The sequence below is a fragment of the Hemitrygon akajei genome, chromosome 19, assembly GCF_048418815.1.
Source record: "Hemitrygon akajei chromosome 19, sHemAka1.3, whole genome shotgun sequence".
NCBI classification, from domain to species: domain Eukaryota; kingdom Metazoa; phylum Chordata; class Chondrichthyes; order Myliobatiformes; family Dasyatidae; genus Hemitrygon; species Hemitrygon akajei.
In genome coordinates, this window is record NC_133142.1 from 55,436,155 (window position 1) to 55,459,728 (window position 23,574).

At 41.1% G+C, this 23,574-nt stretch overlaps 1 protein-coding gene across 2 annotated transcripts in view; it reads right to left on the bottom strand.

Annotated features, from left to right (window-relative positions):
- Window positions 1-448: 448 nt before the first annotated feature.
- nprl2 (NPR2 like, GATOR1 complex subunit) overlaps window positions 449-23,574 on the bottom strand; it is a 47,568-nt gene continuing 24,442 nt past the window's right edge. For both annotated transcript variants that reach the window (XM_073072544.1, XM_073072545.1), the window contains exons 6-11: window positions 19,171-19,268; window positions 13,718-13,754; window positions 13,438-13,531; window positions 10,290-10,407; window positions 9,525-9,667; window positions 449-5,957 (exon numbers count right to left, since the gene is read on the bottom strand). In XM_073072544.1, the coding sequence (XP_072928645.1) occupies window positions 5,890-5,957; window positions 9,525-9,667; window positions 10,290-10,407; window positions 13,438-13,531; window positions 13,718-13,754; window positions 19,171-19,268 (558 nt within the window). In that variant the 3' untranslated portion in view covers window positions 449-5,889. The remainder of the gene's footprint in view (window positions 5,958-9,524; window positions 9,668-10,289; window positions 10,408-13,437; window positions 13,532-13,717; window positions 13,755-19,170; window positions 19,269-23,574) is intronic.

Below are 23,574 nucleotides of genomic sequence, written 5' to 3' on the forward strand. Positions count from 1 at the left end.
TAAAAAAGCTAGATGAAAGAGTTTGTTAATGTGTTTTGTAAAGTTTTCTTAATCGAGGTCCCAACTAGACAGAGTGCAATACTAGATTTCTTATTAGGGAATGAGTCAGGACAGATGAAATAAGTTTGCGTAGAGGAATACTTTGCATCTAGTGATCATAATGCCATTGGTTTCAAGATGATTACAGAGAAGGACAGTTTTGGTCCTTGGACTGAGATCCTAAATTGGAGAAAGGCCAATTTTGAGGATATCAGAAAGGATCTGGCAGGTGTGGATTGAGACAAGCTGTTTTCTGGCAAAGGTGTACTTGCTGAGTGGGAGAACTTCAAAAGTATATAGTTTGTATGTTCCTGTCAAAATAAAAAGAAGGGATAACAGGTTTAGGGAAACTTGGTTTTAGAGAGACATTGAGGTGCTGGTTAAGAAAAAGGAGGTGCATCAGCAGGTATAAAGTTCAAAGTAAAATTTATTATCAGAGTACATACATGTCACCACATACAACCCTGAGGTTTTTCCCCTGCGGACATACTTAGCAAATCTACAGAACAGTAACTGCAAACAGGATCTGTAAACTGTAAATACCAGGAACTATAATTTGTAAACAAACTGTGCAAATGCAGGTATCAATAAATAAGCACGAAATAACAAGATAAAAGGGTCCGTAAATGAGTATAGCTATCCCCTTTTGTTCAGGAGCCTGATGGTTGAGGGGTAGTAACTGTTCTTGAATTTGGTGGCGTGAGTCCTGAGGCTCCTGTACATACCTGATGGAAGCAGAGAGGAAAGAGCATGGGCTGGGTGGTGAGGACGATAGAGGACATGTTGATATGCTCTTTGTTGGGAGGGGTTTACCTGTAAGTACTGGGCGGAATTCACTATCTTTTGTAGGATTTTCTGCTCAAAGGCATTGGAGTTCCCATACCAGGCCGTAATGCAGCCAGTCAGAACACTTTCCGCTGCACATCTATAGAAGTTTGTCAAGTGTTTTGATTTCATGCCGAATCTCCGCAGGCTCCTAAGGAAGTAGATGTGCTGTTGTACTTTCTTCGCAATGATACTTATATAATGGGTCCAGGAAAGGTCCTCTGAGATAGTGCCACTCAAGAATTTAAAGTTACTGACCCTCTCCATCTCTGATTCTCTGATGATTACTGGCTCATGGATCTCTGGTTTCCCTCTCCTCAAGCCTACAATCAGTTCCTTGGTCTTACTAACATTTGAGTGTTAGGTTGTTGTTACTACATCTCCGTCTCCCATATTAGGGAGAGAGAGAAACTGTGACATGTCGAATGCCGGGTGAAATATGAAGTCTTTGGGGTAACTGCAAGTCTGTGTCTTTGCTATTGCTTTGTTCATGTTTGAGAGCTCGGTGCCAATGCTTTTTTTTTTGCCGGTGGGGTGGGGGGGGGATTGTTGTTCGCTGCTGCTTACTCGTAAGAGGGAGAGCTGGGGTGGGGGGGGGGGGGACTTTGGAGTTCTCACGTTTAACTGTCGTTCATTCTTTGGGGCACTTCTGTTTTCGTGGATGTTTGTGAAGAAAAAGCATTTCAGGAAGTATATTGTATACATTTCTCCAACATTAAATTGTACTTTTGAATCTTTGAACTCAGCCAAATTTTCAAACTTAATATAGATGTATTAAGAGCAAAAGGATAGGAGAGGCAGAATTGGTCCTCCTGAAGATCAAAGTGGTCATCCATGCATGGAGCTGGAAGAGTTGCGTAAGATCTTAAGTGGATTTTTTGAATCTGTATTTATGTGGGAGATGGACACAGGGTCTACAGAAGTGAGACAAAGCAGTAGTGAGGTTGTGAATCGTATACGGATATTACAGAGGAGAAGGTGTTTGCTGTCCTGAGGCAAATCAACGTGGATAAATCCCCAAAGGCCTGACAAGGTGTTCCCTCAGATAATCTATTTGTAAAGATCAAGGTGAAATTTGAGCAAAAGGAAGGTGCAAGACCCAAAACCTCCAAATTCATTTGCAAACTGGTGAATGTGGGAATTCGAAAAATGGGCCAGCCTGAGTTGCCAAGTTTCAGACATCAATGAATTCAGGAATGATAAGATCTCCAAATCTTGGTCAACATCACATTAACAACAGAAAGGGCCTCAAATTATCAATGTCTTCCTGCTCAAATGTGGTCAATATCCCAACAGGTGTACAGAGAGTCGTGGAAGGACAGACAATGTGAAGCCTTACTGAAGATACAGGCTGTCCAATGAGACTCTGGCACACATTTCTGTAAGGTGTTTGGGAGTTCAACAAGCATGAATAAAAAGACATAATAAAATTGCAGACTGCATTAAGATCAAGGCCACACAATATGCCTGGGATTTGTACATTAAGCTACAATTAAGACACAAAGACGATATGCTCTGAAACCAATTTAGTCTTTGTTAAAGCTAACAGAGCCATGCTGGTGGATATAATCATTCAACAGCCAATCCAAAAAGCCTGGGGTGAAAAGAAGGTCAAATATCAGCGCCTCATTAATGCATCATGAATAGCTATGGGCCCAGCTCTGCTCCTGCTGCACTCCGCTCACCACTGAATGCCAACGAAACACCTAGTTATCCCAACCATCTTCCTTCTATTGATTAAACCAATCCTCTAATCAATGCTAATCCCAACTCCTTGCATCCTTTTGGATAAGTCTTTTATGTGCCACCTTATCGAACGCCTTCTGGAAGTCCAAGTACTCAACTTCCACTTGTTCCACTCTATCCACAGTGCTCATTATATTCTCTGAGAGCTCTATCAAGTTTATCAAACAGGACCTGACTTTCATGAATCCATGTTGTGTCTGCCTGATGGAACCATTTCTATCCAGATGTCTCACTCTTGCTTTCTTAATGAAAACTTCAAGCATTTTCCTAACTATAGGCATTAAGGTAACTGGTCTATGATTACCATTTTTTTGCCTATGTCCTTTTTTTTAAAAGATGGTGTAACGTTCACCATCTTCCAATCAGCTGGATCCTGCCTAGAATCCAGAGAATTTTGGTAAATTATCACAAATGTGTCTACTATAACTTCTTCCATTTCCATTTAGTATTCTGGAATGCAACCCATCATGACCAGTGGACCTGTCTATTTCAAACACATTATAAGGATGATTTTGTGCACTTCTCAGTTTTATGTGTTGCATCTGTATGTATCTGCATCCTACCCTGACGCCAGGATAACCGTAGGATACCTGATAGAGTGGGCTGACTGAGTCGGCGGATGCTCAGAGATATGGGCTGTGACTCACAAAACCGATGGTATAGGTTTTCAGAATATGAGCTTTACTGATAAGAATTGACTGTAAATTGAACTGTACATTAGTAATCCATAAATATTTGCAGAAGATCAATAGTAAATCAGATAGGTAATTTGCAGATACTCTGCAAAATATTTGTGTCGTTTAATACCCAGAAAGTTCATCAATTTGTTGTTCTCTTTGGTCTATGGTCCTCTTGCACCAACTAAACATCCGTAAAATTCCACGGATAGTATGCCAGGTTTTTCTGTGCTGTGCTGATATTTGACCTTTACTTCCCATGCTGACTGCTGATAACACCAAACTGAGTGGAAAAGCAAATTGTGTAGAGGATGTGGAGGGAGCAAAGGATGTTGGGAATCACGAGGGCGAAGCACCGCAGGAGGGGTGTGGGACAGCTGGCAGCGAAGGAGTGCCAGGGGCGGGGGGTGGGGGTGGGGGTGGCGCAGGTGCAGACACACCTAGTCCTGAGACATCAGGCAAGGTAATTTGATTCCAAACAATTGGTTTACTGACCTTAACAGAATGTCTCTCTGGTGCTTCCCGCTCCCTCCCCTCTTCCTTTCCCTTTTTCCCAACAATGATTACTCTCACCCTGCTCCCATCCCACTCTCAGTCCACAACAGAGACCCAAATCAGAATCAGGCTTATCATCACTCACAGATCATGACATTTACTCTTTTTTGTGGCAGCAGTAGAGTGCAACTGATAAAATTACTACAGTACTGTGCAAAAATTTTAGGCACCCTAACTACATATACATGCATAAGACCTTTTGCCCGTTCTATATAGATATGTTAAATGAGTGGCAAGGGTCTGACAGATGGAATACAAATCTGATAAATGCAAGGTCGTCCATTTTGGAAGGAAAATAGAAGATAAGATTATTAGTGATGCCTTAAGAAAAGGCGGCTTCCATCATTAAGGACCCCCATTACCCAGGGCATGCCCTGCTCTCATTGCTACCATCAGGGAGGAGGTACAGGAGCCTGAAGGCACACATCCAATGGACAATGAACCCATGAACACACCCTTGCTACTTTTTTGCACTATTTATTTAACTATTTAATATATACATATGTACTTATATATTTAGTAACACACAATTTTTTCCTCCATTATTTTGTACTGCTGCTGCAAAGACAACAATTTCATGACATACCCAGTGATATTAAACCTAATTCTGACTCTGATTTAAATGGTGAAAGATTGCAGAATGCTGTTGAACCGACGGACTTGGGAGTGTCTGTGCATGAATTGCAAAGGTTGGTTTGCAGATGCAACACATTATCAAGAAGGCAAATGGATTGTTGCCCTTCATTGCTACAGGGATTGAAGTTAAGAGCAGCAAGCTTATTTTACAATTGTACTGGGTACTGGTGAGGCCGCACCTGGAGTACTGTATACAGTTCTGGTCTCCTCACTTGAAAGATATATTGGCTTAGAAGGCAGCACTGAGGAGGTTCACCAGGTTGATTCTGGAGATGAAGGAGAGGCTGAGTTGCTTGTGACTATATTTGTTAGAATTCAGAAGAATGAGAGGCGATCTATAGAAACATATAACATTATGAATAGATAAGAAAGAGGCAGGCAGGTTGTTTCCACTTGTAGGTGTGATTAGAACCAGGGGCCATAACCTCAAGATTCAGGAGATTAGAAGAAACTGCTATTCACAGAGAGTAGTGAATCTGTGGAATTCTCTGTCCAGGGAAGCAGTAGACACTACCTCTTTTTAGGGGAAATGGGGAAAAGGCTGGTAGATGGAACTGAGTCCATGACCAGATCAGTCATAATTGCATTGAATGGCAGAGCAGGCTCAACGGGACACATGGAGTACTCCTCCTATTTATTATGTCCTTATTAATACATTAGTAATGATTACTGATATCACTGTTAAGGTACAATGATTACTGAAATTTCACAAAAACCATTAGTTACTGTTATATAATTACATTTATCTGAATCAATTACAAGAATTTGTACAGGTTTATACATTTCCATTCACCTACAAGTCACTGTAAGTAGTTTGGTCCATAGTAAACATTCATGTGCTCATTTTTCAGTGATGGCAAGAAATTCAACATTGAGAATGTGACCAGTGACTTGATCCTATCCAGCGTGGATCCATGGGTGGTGCAGATCTGTTAGAAATGGCGATTCCAAAAAAGCCCCATCTTATTTGGTGTCCTAGCTCAGACCATTAGCACAGCACAGAACAGCGAGCGAAGTAGCAGTTGAGGGAATAATTACCAGAAAATGGATTGTAAACAATGGGAGATTTTCACGGGTCAGAAGGGTGATTCCATATTTATGAAAAGATGCACACAGCCAGCACATAATAGCCGAATGCAAAAACTACATCTACGCAAGTTTAAAAGGTGTCGTCACTTCTATGACTCAGAATCTATTGAAGGGGAAATCGTATTGCACACTTCTTCGCTTATTTTTAAATTCAGAGAGGAGGCCGGGAGGGTTTACCAGTCCTGCAGGCCAGCAGAACTGACCCACTTCAGGTCAGCATTTTCAGTTGCTTTCTCACATTCCTTTTACAAAGCCATCTTTTGGTTTGGAGTCTCCCGATCACCTTTATGCAAAACTGCACAACTCAACGCCAGGTGCACTCTCACTTCCAGCATACAATGATATTCGAGTCATTCTCCAGCCTCTCGTCCAATTCCTTGTAACTAATTCCTGAGGGAAATAAAATTAAACCCAATGATTACAGCTGCAACAAAAAAAAATCTAAACCCTTCCAATAGTTGTTCGAGTGTGGTACAAGAAGAGTGTGTCAACTGCAGCTAAAACGTTAGTGTTGTTGCTTTGAAGTCAGATAAAGTCCAAGTTCATGACCCACTTAGGTACATAATAATCTGTCTGTCTACAGCTGAGAAGAGCCACACAGGAGATACAAGAGTGGAACAACACAAAAAAGAGCTGGAAGAACTCAGTGGGTCAGGCTTCTAGAAACCCTGCTTCTAGATTCCATTACAAGGGGAAAACTCACTCCAGGATCCATCACATAACCTTATGAGAATCACTCACAATGGTCAGGTCAGCAGCAAAGTCCAGGATTTTGCATCCTCTGCAGCCAGATGGATATAAAACAATGTCCATAATTACATGAAATAAAATTGGGGTAAGTAGCGTAACATACTTTAAGGTTTCACTGCTACGGTTAATGTAATGGCTTCTCTGTAATGTTAACTGATGAGGTAATGGTTTCTCTGTAGCAGCAATGTTTGGATTATAACTAGGGATAACGGGTGACTATCCAATGGGGGAAATGTTATTCTTTCTTGTGTGTCTGAAAGCTGTTGGTTTCGCGAGAAGGCAAAAGGGGAATGAAGAGAGGAGACGCGACTTGAGCGAGTCGGTGGATAGAAGATCTTGCTGAATGAGCTCCCAGGACTTGTGCAGACTCCTTAAAAAGATTATTGGTGCCTTTTTCTTTTATATTTTGTTTCTCCACTAACCATATAGTCAAAATAAGAGTTATAAATCTTAATTGTTTAATCGCATATTGTGTACTGTCACAGGGGACACATCGCGCAGCATCCACCCAAACGAGATTTATTAAGTTTGGCCGGGTGAGGGGGTTATCACCCCCTAGACTAAGCTGCTAGGCAAGCAAGTATTACAGCAGATTGCCCTGCTTTAAAGCTTTATTTGTAACATCTACATCAAAATACAATAAAATGTGTCAATTGCTTCAACAACCAACACAGTCCAAGGACATGGCCCACAAGTGTCGCCCTGCTTCTGGTTGCAACAAAGCATGCCCATAACTTATTAACCCTAACACATACATCTTGATAGGAATGGGTTTGGCCTTAACCTTTCTTTTCCTGATAAAGAATGCTGGAGTCAGTATCTCACATGTTTCAATAAGACCACTTCTTATTTTTTACACTCCACCAGCATAGGCACAATCTATTCAACCTTGTAAAATGAGCTCTTCATTGCAAGGATTAATCATTACACCTCTCAGAATTGTTTCTAATACCAGTATAGCTGTCATTAAAGGCTAAAGCTGTTTGTGGTGCAGCAGGTGAGGTCTCATCGACAACCTGCATCATTGTAGTTTCACATACTGTGAAATGCACCGATTGTGCCAACAAACAACACACCCAAAGATGTGCTGGGGGCAGCCAACAAGTATTGACCACAATTCCGGTGCTAACAAGCATGGCCACCATGTTCAGCTGAACAATACACGTAGCAGCAACAACAAAACAGGACATCAACAGGAAAACAAGCCCCTTTCCTGCTCTCCTACACACTCAACCACCTCTCACTGACAAGCCTCCAAACTCAGGACAGGCTGCCTCCAGTCTGTGGCCCTGGACTCTCAGACAATTGGCTTCCATTCTTCATTTAAAACAATATTCTGCATTTAAACAATATTTGGCTTTATTATTATTGAAGTGGGCAATTTCACATTTTCCTCATCTGTCAGAAGTTAACTTATGACCCTGACTCCATCCTATTCGAAATCTGTTTCAAAATCTTTGTGTTATCAGAAGATCTGGCTACACAAAACTTAATTTATAGATCATTAGCTACCGTTTTAACAAACCAAAATGACCCATTGTACCCCAATTCTCTGTTTCCATTAGGGAGCTATTCCTCCAGCCTTGCGTACATAACACACCCTGAAAGCCATGAGTTCACATGGAGTAATTTTTAAATGGCACCATATTAAATGAAAGATCTATCTACTGATTCTGCTTCATCAATTCCAGTTCCTTAAAGAACTTGAATCAACCTTCCTTTCAAAAAGCCACATTGATTCGATTTATTTGTATTATTTTCCAGATGCCTTGCTATTTCCTTCACAATGAATTCCATATTTTTGCCAATGTCAGGCTAAGTAGTTTAGGGTGTCCACCCTACTGCTTCTCAAGCAGTGGTATTACATTTGTAGTTTTCTGATCTTCTGGGGTATTTCTTGAATCTAAGGAATTTTGGAAGATCATAACCAATGCATTTACACTTCTTTTTTGATCCTAGGATGCAGGTTGTCAACATTAGGTCTCATTAGTTTGCCTAGTAATCAGAATGAGATACTAGAATGAATAAATTCCTTACTTCTACTCCCAGATTGTAACTATTACAGGGATTCATTTAATGTCTCATACCCTAAAAACAGATACAGATTGGAGATTGGGCAGCACAGGAGCGTAGTGATTAGCACAACTCTTTACAGTACAGACAAACCGGGTTCATTTCCCATCGCTACCTGTAAAGAGTTTGTACGTTCTCCCCGTGACCTCGTGGATTTTCTTCAGCTGCTCCAGTTATCCTCCCACAGTCCACAGACGTACCAGTTGGTAGGTTAATAGGTCATAGTATATTGTCCCATGATTAAGCTAGGGTTAAATTGCAACTTGCTGGGCAGTGCAGCTCGAAGGGCCTATTTTGCGCTGAATCTCATAAATATATAAATAAATAATATTTGTTCAAGGTTAGCATTCATTTCAAAAGGACGAGAAGAAAGCAAGGATGTAATACTGAGGATTTATAAGGTGCTGGTCAGACCACACTTGCATGGTTATGAGCTGTTCTAGACCCATGACCTAAGAAATGATGTACCATTCAGGCATTGGAGAAGGTCCAGAGAAGCTTAATCAGAACAATACTGAGAATGAAAACATTATTGTACAATGAGTGTTAGATGGCTCTGGGCATGTACTCACTACAGGTTAGAAGAATGAGGGATGTATATCATTGAAACCTATCAAATATTGAACAGCTTAGATAGTGTGGATGTGGAGAGGATGTTTCAAATAGTGGGGGAGTCTAAGACCAGAGGGCAGAGCCTCAGAATAGAAGGATGCCCCTTCAGAACAGAGTTAATAGGGAATTTCTTTAGACAGAGGGTGGCGAATCTGTGTAATTAATTGCCACAGGCGGCTGTGGAGGCCAAGTCATTGGGTATATTCAAAGTGGAGATTGATAGGTATTTGTTTAGTATGGGTGTCAAAGGTTAAGGGGAGAAGACAGGAGAATGGGGTTGAGAGGGATAGTAAATCAGCCATGATCAAATGCTGGAGCAGACTTGATGGGCCAAATGGCCTAATTCTGCTCCTATGTCTTATAGTCTTGTGGTTTCTGTTTGAAGACACCGTTCTGAATCTTAGAAGTGTTATGCAGACAATCTGGACTATGACCACGCGCTTCAGTCCTGAAATTGTCTGATGCCCACATGCCAGCTTGCCCATTTTGATTTCAATGAAGGATTGGGCCCTTGCCGGTTACCTGTTTTGCAGCAGATCTCATCGTAGCTATGGGAACCGGTATAGAGACGTGGTGATCGGTTTCTTTCATCACAACTCACTTTGACTGGGTACTTGTGCAGCCTGCGAATCAGTCCTTTCATTAGGCCAAACTGAATCAGCTTTCTGCAAACATAGGAAAAAGAGGTAGGCTGAGCATTCTGTTGCAAAATGCTGCACTCACTCCCCAAATCCTCTTTGCTGCCTTTTAGCCTCAACACGGTGATTCTACATTATGACAGATTGCAGCTGCCCAACTAAACTCAGCAATTAACACCACTGATGATAGCTGCCTGCAGCCCTAGAATATACATTCACTTAGCTGATACATACATGATGCACAGCAGACACTCTCCTGAATCATCTCAGCTCATGACCTCTAGCACCTAAAAAGGCAGGAAGTGTCCAAAAGTGCAACCTGCCTTGAACAAATATTATTCTTTCTTTATTGTGTCTGAGGAAACCCTAGAAGTTCCTTTTGTTCTACAGCTTAAGAGTATCCACATTACACTGACATTGGGGCTCCACATGTTGAAGAATCACTGCCACTTCTAAGGTATGGTAACTGGGGATGAGTAACATATCTCATTATTAGAGGCATTTTCAGGACTAAATGAAAAACAATCTAAAAACCAGGAGAAAACATACTAACTTACTTGACTAACTTGATTACACTGAAAAAGCACAATTAAGGACTTAAGTTTATTGATATTGAGGTTTAGTCCAAGTTCAAGATTTACGATCTTACCTTTCATCCACGTGCTGAAGTTGCTGAGCGTAGCGGGAGCAGAGATCGCGAGCTGTGGTGCCAGGGCTGAGACCACAGTACAACTGGAAGACATCTCGCAGACTGGCACGTTTGTGTCCTATTTTCAAAGGCAGCAATTAATCCCTGCTGTTTCTGATGGAACCAACTCTTTCCACAAGAGCTCAATGTTATGTATACATATTGTCATTCTTCAGTTCCCAAAATATTTTACAGCTAATGAAGTACTTCTGAAACACAGTCACTAGGGCTGTTCAAAAAAAAAATCATTATATGAAGGATGTAGAAGCTTTAGAGAGACTGCAGAGGAGATTTACCAGGACGCTGCCTGGATTAGAAGCAATGTCTTATTAGGATAGGTTGTGCGAGCTAGGGCTTTTCTGTTTGGAGCAAAGGTAGATGATAAGTGACTTGATGGAAGAGTACAAGATGTTAAAAGGGATATATCAAGTGGACAGTCAAAGATTTTTCCCCAGGATAGAAAAAGCAAAAATGAAGGGCATCATTTTAAAGTGATGGGAGGAAAGTATGTCAGGGGTAAGTTTATTTTGTTTTACACAGAGAGTGGTGAGTCTGTGGAATGGCAGTTGAAGCAGATACATCAGGGGCATTAAGAAACTCTTAGATGGGCACATAGATGATAGAGAGCTGGAGGACTATGTAGGAGGGTAAAGTTAGATTGATCTTATGTGTAGGTTATAAAGTTGTCACAACATCATGGGCTGAAGGGCCTGTTAATTTTCTGTTTTGTTTTATATGTGGTTTTAATTGCCTGCTAAACAACAACAAAACCCTGATACCCTTGACTTGTCTTATGGGAACCATGATTGTAAACTGGATATTGCAAAGGAAAATGTTTTGAAAACAAATAAAGCTGCAGATTTTAATATCTGAAACAAAAAGAGAAAGTGTTGGATGAACTCAGCCAGTCAAACTGTATCTGGAAAAACCTGGCCTTTGTAATGGACAGTAATTCAATTCAAAATTGTTTTGATCTCTCCATAGGATTGCTCTTCTCTAACTACCTTGTTCTAGTTTGACATTCTTTCCGTTCCTCCAATTCCAATCACTTGTACACCGTTTTTGGCTGTGAGGCCCTTCACCAGATTACTTGGTTACATTCACTGTTACACTTAAACAACAAGGAGAATTATTTTTGGATGAATACTGCCAAGGGAGAAGAGCTGAGTCTCAGAGATGACTAAGGAGCTACTGCAGCGTAGGCAAGGACTGGCAGGTGTTCAGGTTCTGCTCCATTTGCTCTCCACCCGGGCTCTTGGGCTATTGACAGTCAATCCAGAGTCAAATTCAGATAATATGAAGGACATTACTGAAAAATTAGTCAGATTCACATTCCAGTGAATTGCAGGAGTGGGAACAATTTTCATAAATTCCACTGGTGGGAAAAAGCCCCCAAACTGGTGGCATCTGAAGAGTGGCAGGGAATAAAAAGCTGCTTGGTTCTGTTAAAGGAGCCAATTCCAGGGGCCTCACTACTGTAAATTTGCCCTCCTTACATCTCATCCCTTCAGTCATCTCTGTCCACTCCCAAATTCCACTCTTGCCCTCTCCTAATCTTTCCCAACTCTCTCTCTTCCAACCCGCTCATTTCCCCTTATTGCCTCTCCTCCTCCCCTGCTGTCTCTTCCTCTCCCCATCCCTATCCACTAAAACCCTACGTGCACAAGTGTCCCAGGAAACAGGGCAGTTTTCATGTGTCCCAATCGGTTTAAGGAGAGTCCATTTAAGAGATTAATGCTCCTGTTAATTCATGACTATGGCACAGACAAGGAAGTAATTGGAGAATTACGTCTTAATCTTCCTGGAGGCCAAGTGAATTTTAGTTTTGGTCAGCCATACAGGTTGATGGCTGAAAACATCACAGTGCAAACAGCAAAGCTGAGATTGAGAGTTAACAACACATTGCCTTAATTGAAGAAGTACAAGCATTGGATTAGAACTGGTTTGAGAACTGGATTCTCCACTGTCAAATATTCCAGATAACACAGTTTTCGACAAATGACAGATTGATTTGCAGAATGGCAAGATATCAGTTTGTACCTGTGAAGTGATTCAGTAATAACCAGCACTTCTGGTACCAGTGCGACAAGTTAAACAAAAATTCACAAACTAAGGGCTTAGGTGGAAACTTATCAAAATGGGAAGCATTACCTGAGACTCAACCCATTGTCTTTAATTTTAAAGATTATAATTTGGAAAATACCTTACTAAATCTGTGTTTGTTCTGACAGATATGAAGGCAGAACAATTCATGAGGAAAAGTCTATCAAAGTCAGAGGTATTAGGGTCCAATAAGATCCCAGAAAACTCCAGAGTAGACACCACTCTTCATTATGTTTTGGTGCATTATGAATTGTATTTTTCTAGATTTTGTCAAAAAGGCAATTTTTAATAAAGTTCTCTGAAACTTCTGTTATATTTTGTCATAGTTTCCATGTCCACATCAGCAATTTTATCCAAATAAATAAAATATATTTGCCATTTTCCAAATGTCGGGAGTAGTTAAGAAAGTGGTTTAAAATATAACAGTTTGCACTTCTATCATCTTATAGTACTAACACATCTTAAACTGGATAATTGTGGCACAATGCCGCAATTATTCTCCTATGAAGTAATCAAATGGCAAGCATAGGTTAGCAGGGCTTTCCTGTTTTATCTGAAATTGTTTTTTTTAAACTCTCCTACCAGCAGGCCAGTTAAAGTCTGGATTAAACTAGATACAATGATAATGCCTGAGCAAAAAATGACTTTTTGCTGTATGCTTGCAATTTAAAACCATAAACACAGTGGGCCAAATGTGGGTAAGAAGACTAATTCAAGTAACACACACACAAAATGCTAGAGGAACTCAGCAGGTCAGGCAGCAAATAACAGTTGATGTTTTGAGCTAAGGCCCTTCATGTGTTGTTTTGGATTTCCAGCATCTGTAGAATCACTTGTGTTTATGACTAACGCAAGCAGACTATTTGGTCAGCAGGGACAAGCTAGGTCAAAGGGCCAGTTTTCTACCTGCATAATGCTGACTTTAAGCCTGAACATAACAGGTGCAAACCACAAAATGTCCTTTGATTTTCAATGTCTTTTCATTGAACAGAAGTATTCACCATACCTGGCTTTGTAACAAATGCCAGACATTCCTCCTGCATGGACTTGTCATCCACAAGATCTTGCACCCTGGGAGTAGGGCAGTACACATTCGAATACTGCAGGGGGAAAGGAACAGGAATAGTAAAGCAGTAGCTGTACCATAGATCAATACAATTCCAGCATGCACAGCAAAGCACAAGGGTTTTTATTTGCATTAAGGTCAGAGGAGAAACAGACAAAGAAGCAATCCTTAGTTACAGTTTCAGAATATACAGATTATTAACTAGTTTCTGTATACTCACCTGGAATATTGGAACTAAAGTCACAACTCCATAGTACCTGCGAAAGAACAACATACCGCTTTCAGAGTACAATTCATATTTAAGAGAACGTTTTGATATATGTCTCAGGTAAACTACAGACTCGTGGAGACCAAATCGAATAGGTTTATCAAATCAAGAATAAAATGAAATTAAAGCCCTTCCAACCTCAATCATAAAACATTCTACAGTGCAACATCAATCCCAGAAACTGAATCATTTGAGTGAGAGGAAAATGGAGTCCCATGTATATCATTTCATCCAATGTTTCTAGTTCCTGATTACCAGTTTGAGTCACAAAGGGAAAGAGAAACTTCGTCTGGTGTTTAAGGAGAAAGAGAAGAAATAATGATTTGCTTTTAAAGATTATTATTTTTTCTTCTTTTTATCCTCTGTTTTCCTTTCTGTTGAGGAGTTGAGGACAATCTATTTCCAGCTCAGTCCTATGGCCTGAGGTGGCTGATAAATAGGTTTGTAGGTTCAGCTACAGGTGGACAGGTAATACCTATGGGGCAGGTGAGTAGTTTGTTTGTGATGTTGTGCATTCTTTTATTTATGTATGGCCTCAATGTGCTTCCAGCCAGACTCAAGGTGCTCAAAGCCTTCCTGCATATTGCTCCACCATGTTAGGCAGTCAGGGATCCCCAGGTATTGGCAATGATGTTACACCATAAGATACAGGGCAGAATTAGGCCATTTGGCCCATCGAGCCTGCTCCACCATTTCATTACTGCTGATCCATTTCCCTTTCAGCCCCAGTCTGCTGCCTTCTCCCCGTATCCCTTCATGCCCTGACCAATCAAAAACCTATCAAGTCAAGACAAGTCACTTTTTATTGTCATTTTGACCATAGCTGCTGGTACAGTATACAGTAAAAATGAGACAACTTTTTTCAGGTCCATGGTGCTACATGAACAATACAAAAACTACACTGAACTACGTAAACCAACACAAAAACTACACTAGACTACAGAACTACCCAGGACTGCATAAAGTAACACAGAATAGTGATAATAATAAACAGTTATAAGTAATAAACAAGACAACAGGCACAGCAGAGGTCAGTAGATTGTTAGTCCGATAGCTTGGGGGAAAATCTGTTACATAAATAATCAGCTGAATGGCTGCGTCTGGGATTCCGTCTGTTTCTGTACTCCCGCCGAGTATTTCGTTGCCACAGATGTAGTCCAATTTAATGTCCATTGGAGAGCAGAATGGACGGGAGAGCCGGCCGGCTAGGGCTTACTTTTCTCCTGGCACAGACTCCTGCCCGCTGGCCTCGCTTCCGTTTCCTCGCACACCGCTTACGACGTCCCCAACTCCGGCCACAGGCATCAGGCGACTCCGAGGACTGCAGGCCCGATTCCCTCAGCAAGCTGAGGTTGCGCAATCTAACCAGCAGATTTTCATGAAGGTTTGTTTTTGGGCGATCTCTGTATTGTAGCAGTATCTGGCGATGGTAGATAGTCGCTCTGTTATCCATTGCCCTAAACCCTAATTGTGCCTTAAAATTAAATTAAAAAATAAATTAAAGTAGCACCAGATCCGAAAGGCCGCTGCTGCCGTGTGCCACGCCGTCTATCAACCTCTACCCTAAATATACCCAATGACTTGGCCTCCACAGCCGTCTGGGGCAACGAATTCCACAGATTCACCACTCTCTGGCTAAGGAAATTCTTCCTCATATCTGTTCTAAATGGATGTACTTCTATTCTGAGACTGTATCCTCTGGTTTTGGATTCTCCTACCATACGAAACATCCTCTCTACTGAGGCCTTTCAACATTTGATAGTTTTCAATGCAATCACCCCTTATTCCTCTAAGTTTCTGCGTTTAGAAGCCCTAAGCCTGTCAGTCGCTCCTCATACGAAGAGCTTTTCAATCCCAGAATCATTCTCTTGAACCTCCACTGAACCCTCTCCAACGTCAGCACATCCTTTCTTAAATAAGGGGCCCAAAACTGCTCACAATACTCCAAGTGAGACTTCAACAGTGCTTTATAAAGCTTCAACATTACATCCTTGGTTTTATATTCTAGTGTTCTCAAAATGAATGCTAACATTGCATTTGCCTTCCTCACCACTGACTCAACCTGCACAAGAATTCCCAAGTCCCGTTGCACCTCAAATTTTTGTATTTTTTCTCCATTTAGAAGTTTCTTTTATTTCTTCTACCAAAGTACATGACCATCTGCCACTTCTTTGTCCATTCTCCTAATCTAAGTCCTTCTGCAGCTTCTCTGCTTCCTCAACACTAATCTATTTTCCTATTGTCAGCAAACATGGCCAAAAGCCATCAACTCCATCATCCAAATCGTTGACATACAACATAAAAAGAAGTGGTCTCATCACAGGCCCCTGTGGAACACCACTAGTCACCAGTAGCCAACCAGAAAAGCATCTCTTTATCCATAATCTTTGCTTCCTATCGATCAGCCAATGCTCTATCCATGCTAATATCTTCCTTATAGTACCATGGGTTCTTTACTTACTAAGCAGCCTCACGTGAGGCATTTTGTCAAAGACTTCCTGAAAATTCAAGTACACAACATTCACCAATTATTCTTTGTTTATCCTGCTTGCTATTTCTTCAAAGAATTTCAACAGATTTGTCAGACAAGATTTTCCCTGAAGGAAACCATGCTGACTTAGGCCTATTTTATCACGTGCCTTCCTGAAGCCACATCCTTAACAATCGACTCCAACATCTTCCCAACCACTGAGGTCAGAATAACGAGCCTATAATCTCCTTTCTTCTGTCTCTTTCCCTTCTTGAAGAGTGGAGTGACATTTGAAATTTTCCAGTCTTCTGGAACCATGCCAGAATCTATTGATTCTTGAAAGATCGTTACTAATGCCTGCACAATCTCTTCAGCCACTTCTTTCAGAACCCTGGGGCGTAGACCATCTGATCCAAGTGACTTATCTATCTTCAGACCTTTCAGTTTCCCAAGCACCTTCTCTCTATTAATGGCAACTTCACTCCCTTCTGGCCCCTGACACTCCTGAACTTCCGGCATACTGCTCTTGACTTCCACAATACTTATACAGTTCCTCCGCCATTTCCTTGACCTCCCATTACTACCTCTTCAGCATCATTTTCCAGTGGTCTGATATTTACTCTTGCCTTTCTTTCACACTTTATACTGTATATCTAAAGAAACTTTTGATATCCTTTGTAATATTACACTGGACAACAAAGATTTTGCTTCCTGAATACTTTTGGCTGTATCTTATGGATTTTAGGCTGCTGATCATGAAAATCACTAGGAAATTTCCCTGTCACACCAATTTTTGAAGTCTCTTATGTTTAATATTTCAATTCATAATTCAAGGCAATTAAAATGTTGCCCACAATGTAAGCTGAAAAGGTTTCTATCTTGTCCAGGCATACCTGGGCATGCTTAGGGCATGGCAGAACAGGTTTTAGAAAGTCTATGAAAACATCACACACAGTGTTATGTGTTGGGTTTACATGTATTATTGGCTTGCCATCAAAATGATGAGCATGCTCTATGTGCACAGCACATTGTGTGTATTCATTATAATGAAGTAATTGCATTTTCAGGAGGATTTGTGATAGCAAAATGTCTCGATAATGTTGCAACAGCTGTGATACAAAAAGTATCACATTTCTGGTGAGTATACATTTAAATCTCAAAGATGGAGAATGACTCCTCTTATTAAGAAAGCCTAAGAGCTCTACATTGGTGTAAAATTGGGCTCCTCACATTTGTTGTGCAATATGCACTGTCAACCTTAGAACTTGCCTCAGAGTTACTCAGAAGTTAATGCCATTTGCTGTCCTGATATGGCAAGAGCAGAATTATCACATGACATACTGCTACTTCTATCTAACCAGTGTATATGGTTTCTCAGCTAAAGACAAGAAATCCACTGAATAACCCGATCTCCCTTCAGCCATCAGACTTGTGCCACAACTGTTTTCCGGTACCAAATCCAAAAGAGACATGGAGTCTAGAGGAGGCAGACAAAGATGCCATGATGCACAAGCCAGGAATGGAAAACGACACAGGTTTTGAAGTCTGTATATTATGATAATTGTGGAATGATGTAGTACGGAAGGAGCTAAATGTACCTAATCCTTGTGCTTTGAAAGAGTTGTCCCAGTGGTTTTTCTGTCCCTTTCCCACGGCCCTAGAAACCTTTCCCAAGGACATAATCAATTTCCTTTTAAAATTACTGCTGAGTATTCAGGTAGTTCATTTTAGATTTTAACAATTTACTCCATTATTTTCTTTCCCTCAAGCTTCCTCTGGTTGAATACAGTTGGCCCTCCTTATTCGTGGGGGATTGGTCCTGGGACCCCCGTGGATACCAAAAAACGCGATGCTCAAGTCCCTTATTTAACCTGTCTCAGTGCGGTGGACTTTAGGACCTGGCGGAGCTCAGGACCTGCCGCCTGCAGTGTTTCTGTTCCGGAAAATGAACACGATCGAAAATAAAGTGGAAATAATAAAGCGATCGGAAAGAGGTGAAACACCATCAGTCATTGGAAAAGCATTAGGCTACAGTCGGTCAACGATCAGAACAATTTTAAAGGATAAAGTGAGAGTAATGGAGCATGTGAAGGCCCTGCCCCAATGAAAGCTACAATTATTACTAAGCAAAGCAGTGGTTTAATTATTGAAATACATATGTTTCTTAAGTGTTTTATATGCATAGAAAGGTAAAAAAAAAATATATATATATTATAATAAGACAAACGTTTGACTAACTGATGCTAAATAATACCAGATGTACCTGTTCTGACTTAGAGAACTTCCGTTTTCTTTTCGATTCCCGATCCGCGGTAACCTATGCACATCCTCCCGTAAACTTTAAATCATCTCTAGATTACTTATAATATCTAATACAATGTAAATGCTACAAAGAGCGCTGCCATAAGAAAGTAGGATCCATCATTGTGGGCCAAAGAGCCTGTATTGTGCTGTAGGTTTTCTATGTTTCTATCATCAAGGACCCCTACCATCCAGGCCATACTCAAGAACAGTTATTACTCACCCTTCAACCATCAGGCTACTGAACCAGTTTGGACATCTTTACTCACATTGAACACAACCTGTGGACTCACTTTTAAGGACTATACAACTCATGTTCGCAGTATTATTTATTTATCATTATTACTTGTTCATTTTTTTACTTGCATAGTTTGTCAGTCTTTGTGTGCAGTTTTTCATCAATTCTATTGTACTTCTTTGTTCTACTGTGAATGCCTTCAGGGTAGTACATGGTGGTGTATACAGTACGTACTTTGAAAATAAATTTACCCCTTAGTAGCTCAACAGAAGAAAAAATGCATTAAATGGAAAGAGTTTCATTTTTGAAGCTCTTTTTGCCTAACTAATCAGCTAAGCAAAAGTTAAAGTGGAATGAAGTTGTTTGCAGGATCTAATTGTCCCTTTCCCCACTCACAATAAATTCTGCACTGCTATCCGCACCAGATTCAATTCCACGTCTGCTTCTGCTGAGATCTTCTGGATATGACGGAATCCATCGATGTATGGTAGAATCTGAAAGAGAAAGAAACAGTCAAAAGCTAGAGGCACAACTGTTCAATGACAATCACTGCCCATTCAGCCTGAGGGAATTACGAAAGTCCTGGTGTCACAAAAGGATACATTAATATGGTAAAGCTGGGATTGGCAAGAATGTTGAACTTGCTGCCACATGGAAAGGTTGACTTATTTTCGGGGTGGGAGGAGTAATGTGCACATCATGTTTATAGCCACATCAACTGAATCACAAGGCAAGCCAGCCTAGGTCAGAAACAGTAGTATTAGGGGACCAGAATCTCCCACCCACCAAGCCTGCTTTGCTAGTCAGTAAAATCATGACTGATCCAAATTCTGGCCTCAATGCTATTTTTCTGCCTGATATTTTCCTTTCCAAAAATGTAACTTGGCCTGGGGGCAGTGAATTCCAAATGTTCTTCGTCCCAAGAAGAAATCTCTCCTCATTGCAGTCACAGTCAGAATTAGATTCAGAATAAGCTTTAATATCACTGACATATGCCGTGAAATATATTGTTTTACAGCAGAGAAACATTGCAATACATAATTAAAATATAAACTACAATTAGTATATATAAAAAAAGTAGTGCAAAAAGAGAAAAAAAAGTGAAGTAGTGTTCATTGTCCATTTGGAAATCTGATGGTGGAATAGAAGAAGCTGTTCCTGAAACATTGAGTGTGTGTCTTCAACACTGTTCCCTTTAAGTTGTGCAGATGCATGGCTATGTTATAACTGAAATGCTCCCATGCGTATAGCCTCTGTTCTCTGTTGCCGCGCAGCTAGAATTTTCTTTTATATAGTGCTAATATAATTTTGAAATTATATTAATATAATTATAAAATACCAGAATTATGTTAATGAATATAATCTGTAAATTTACTCAATAATATGTATCACAACCTTTACTTTGAAACATTTTAGAGCTTCAATTCTCAGTGTTTCAAGTTACCACACTGTTACAAATTGTAACAATTAACACAGTAGCTCATTGTTAATAAACTGCCGGCCCAATGAACACCAATGCCCTTCAGTCTAAACATTTTATTTTTGCTATTGTCCCTGTCAGTTGTTTTGGCTGCCTGACATAGTTTATTTGTGTTAAGAACTGTGGTTTGTGTTTGCTTGATGTGCATACTACAAAAAAAACATTTAAGTGCTGTGCTTTTCTCAGGCCATGTAAAAATTTCCTGCTCAGAGCAATGGTTGCTCCGTGCAGCCGTAAAAAAAAATTTGGAAGGAAACATTGATCTTCAGACTCCTGTACTTCCCCCTTGATGGTAGCAATGAGAAGGGGGCATGTCCTGGGTGATGGGGGTCCTTGATGATGGATGCTGTATTTTTGAGGCATTGCCTTTTGAAGGTGTCCTTGATTCTGGGGAGGCTATTGCCCATGGAGCTGGCTGAGTTTACTGCTTTCTGCAGCTTTTTCTAATCCTGTGCAGTGGCCACTCCATATATGATGGTATGCAACCAGTTAGAATGCTCGACATAGTACATCCATAGAAATTTGTAAGTCTTTGGTGACATACAAAGTCACCTCAAACTCCTAACGAAATATAGCTGCTGTGTGCCTTCTTTGTAATTACATTAATATGGTGCGCCCAGGGTGGACCTTTAGAGATGCTGACACTCAAGAACCTGAAACTATTCACCCTTTCTACTGCTGAATCCTCGATGAGGACTAGTGTGTGCTCCCTCCATTTCCCCTTCCTGAAATCCACAATCAATTCCTTGGTCTTACTGATGTTAAGCACAAAGTTGTTGCTGCAACACCACTCAACCAGATGATCTATCTCATTCCTGTACGCCTTCCTTGTCAACATCTGAAATTCTGCCACTAATACTTGTGTCATCATCAAACTTATAGATGGCATTTGAGCTGCGTGTAGGCACACAACCACAGTTTTAGATAGGGTACAGCAGTATGCTCAACATGCATCCTTGAGGTGTCCCAGTGTTGATCGTAAACGAAGTTGCGATGTTATTTCCGATCCGCACTGACTGTAGTCTCCTGGTGAGGAAGTCAAGTTTCCAGTTGCAGAGAGAAGTACAGGGGCCAAGTTTTGGAACTTGCTGATTAGTACTAAGGGTAAGATTGTGTTGTCGTTGAGGTGTGATGTAGGTATTGCTATTGTCCAGATGATCCAAGGCTGAATGGAGGGCCAGTTAATATTTCATCCCCTGTAGACCTATTGTGGCAATAGGCAAATAGCAGTGGGTCCAGGTCCTTGCTTAGGCAGGAGTTGATTTTGGCCATGAACACCCTCTCAAAGCACTGCATTTCATCACAGTAGATGTGAGAGCAACTGGGCAAGTTATTGAGGCAGCTCACCTGCTCTTCTCGGACACTGGTATGATTGTCACCCTTTTGAATCAGATAGGAACCACCGAATGTAACAGTGAGAGTTTGAAGATGTCCTTGAACACTCCTGGCAGCTGGTTGACAGGGCCCTATCCACCAGGTACACCATCAAAGTCTGACACCATGTAAGGGTTCACCCTCTTGAAAGATGTTCTGCCATCGGTCTCTGACATAAGAGATCAGAGTCACCAAATGCCACAAGAATTTGTACAGGCGTAATTTTATTCTCCCTTTCGAAGTGTGCTCATCTGGGAATGAAGCATCACAGACATTCACAATGTTAGGGTTCATTTTGTAGGAGGTGACGGCCTGCAAACCCTGCCAGAGCTGATGTGCATCCGATTCCATTTCTAACTTCAGTCAGAATTGTTTTCTCATTCTTAAATTAGCCTTCCATAGGTCATCCAATCACAAACAGGAGAAAATCTGCAGATGCTGGAAATCCAAGCAACACACCGACAGGTCTTGGCCCAAAATGTCAACTGTATTTTTTCCAGAGGCGCTGCCTGGCCTGCTGAATTCCTCCAGCATTTTGTGTGTGTTGCTTTCATAGGTCATATCTGGACTTCTTGTATGTCCCAGATCACCAGACCTGAATGTCCTGTACATTAAGCCTTCAGCAGACGACAAATCTCTTGGTTCATCCATAGACTTTGGTTTGAGCATGTAAGCTCTCAACCACACAGGTCTTGATGAAGTTGGTGACAACTGTGGCATATTCATTCAGATTTAAGACCATAATACATGTTTGTATATAGGAGCAGAAGTAGGCCATTCAGCCCATTGACCCTGCTCCGCCATTCAGTCATGGGCTGATCCAATTCTTCCAGTCATCCCCACTCCCCTGCCTTCTCCCCATACCCTTTGATGCCCTGGCTAATCAAGAACCTATCTATCTCTGCCTTAAATGCACCCAATGACTTGGCCTTCACAGCCACTCGTGGCAACAAATTCCACAGATTTACCACTCTCGGACTAAAGTAATTTCTCCGCATCTCTGTTCTAAATGTATGTCCTTCAATCCTGAAGTCATGCCCTCTTGTCCTAGACTCCCCTACTGTGCCATAATCTGTTCAGACCTTTTAACATTCAGAACATAGAAACATAGAAAATAGGAAAAGGAGTAGGCCATTTGGCCCTTCGAGCCTGCACCGCCATTCAGTATGATCATGGCGGATCATCCAACTCAGAACCCTGTACCTGCTTTCTCTCCATACCCCCTGATCCCTTTAGCCACAAGGCCCATATCTAACTTCTGTGAGATTCCCCCTCATTCTCCTGAACTCCAGGGTATACAGCCCAAGTGCTGCCAGATGTTCCTCATGCAGTAACCCTTTCATTCCTAGAATCATTCTCATGAACCTTCTCCAAACCCTCTCCAATGTCAGTATTTCCTTTCTAAAATAAGAAGGCCAAAACTACTCATAATACTCCAAGTATGGTCTCACGAGCGTCTTAAAGAGCCTCAACATCACATCCCTGCTCTTATATTCTATACCTCTAGAAATGAATGCCAATATTGCATTCACCTTCTTCACCACCAACTTAACTTGGACGTTAACCTTTAGGGTATTCTGCACAAGGACTCCCCAGTCCCTTTGCATCTCTGCATTTTGAATTCTCTCCCGATCTAAATAATAGTCTGCCTGTTTATTTCTTCCACTAAAGTGCATGACCATACACTTTCCCACATTGTATTTCATTTGCCACTTCTTTGCCCATTCCCCTAAACTATCTAAGTCTTTCTGCGGGCTCTCTATTTCCTCAACACCACCCCTCCTCGACCTAGCTATGTATCATTGGCAAAGTTAGCTACAAATCCATTAATCCCATAGTCCACATCATAAAAAGTAGCAGTCCCAACACCAACCCCTGTGGAACTCCACTGGTAATCGGCAGCCACCCAGAAGAGGATCCCTTTATTCCCACTCTCTGTCTTCTGC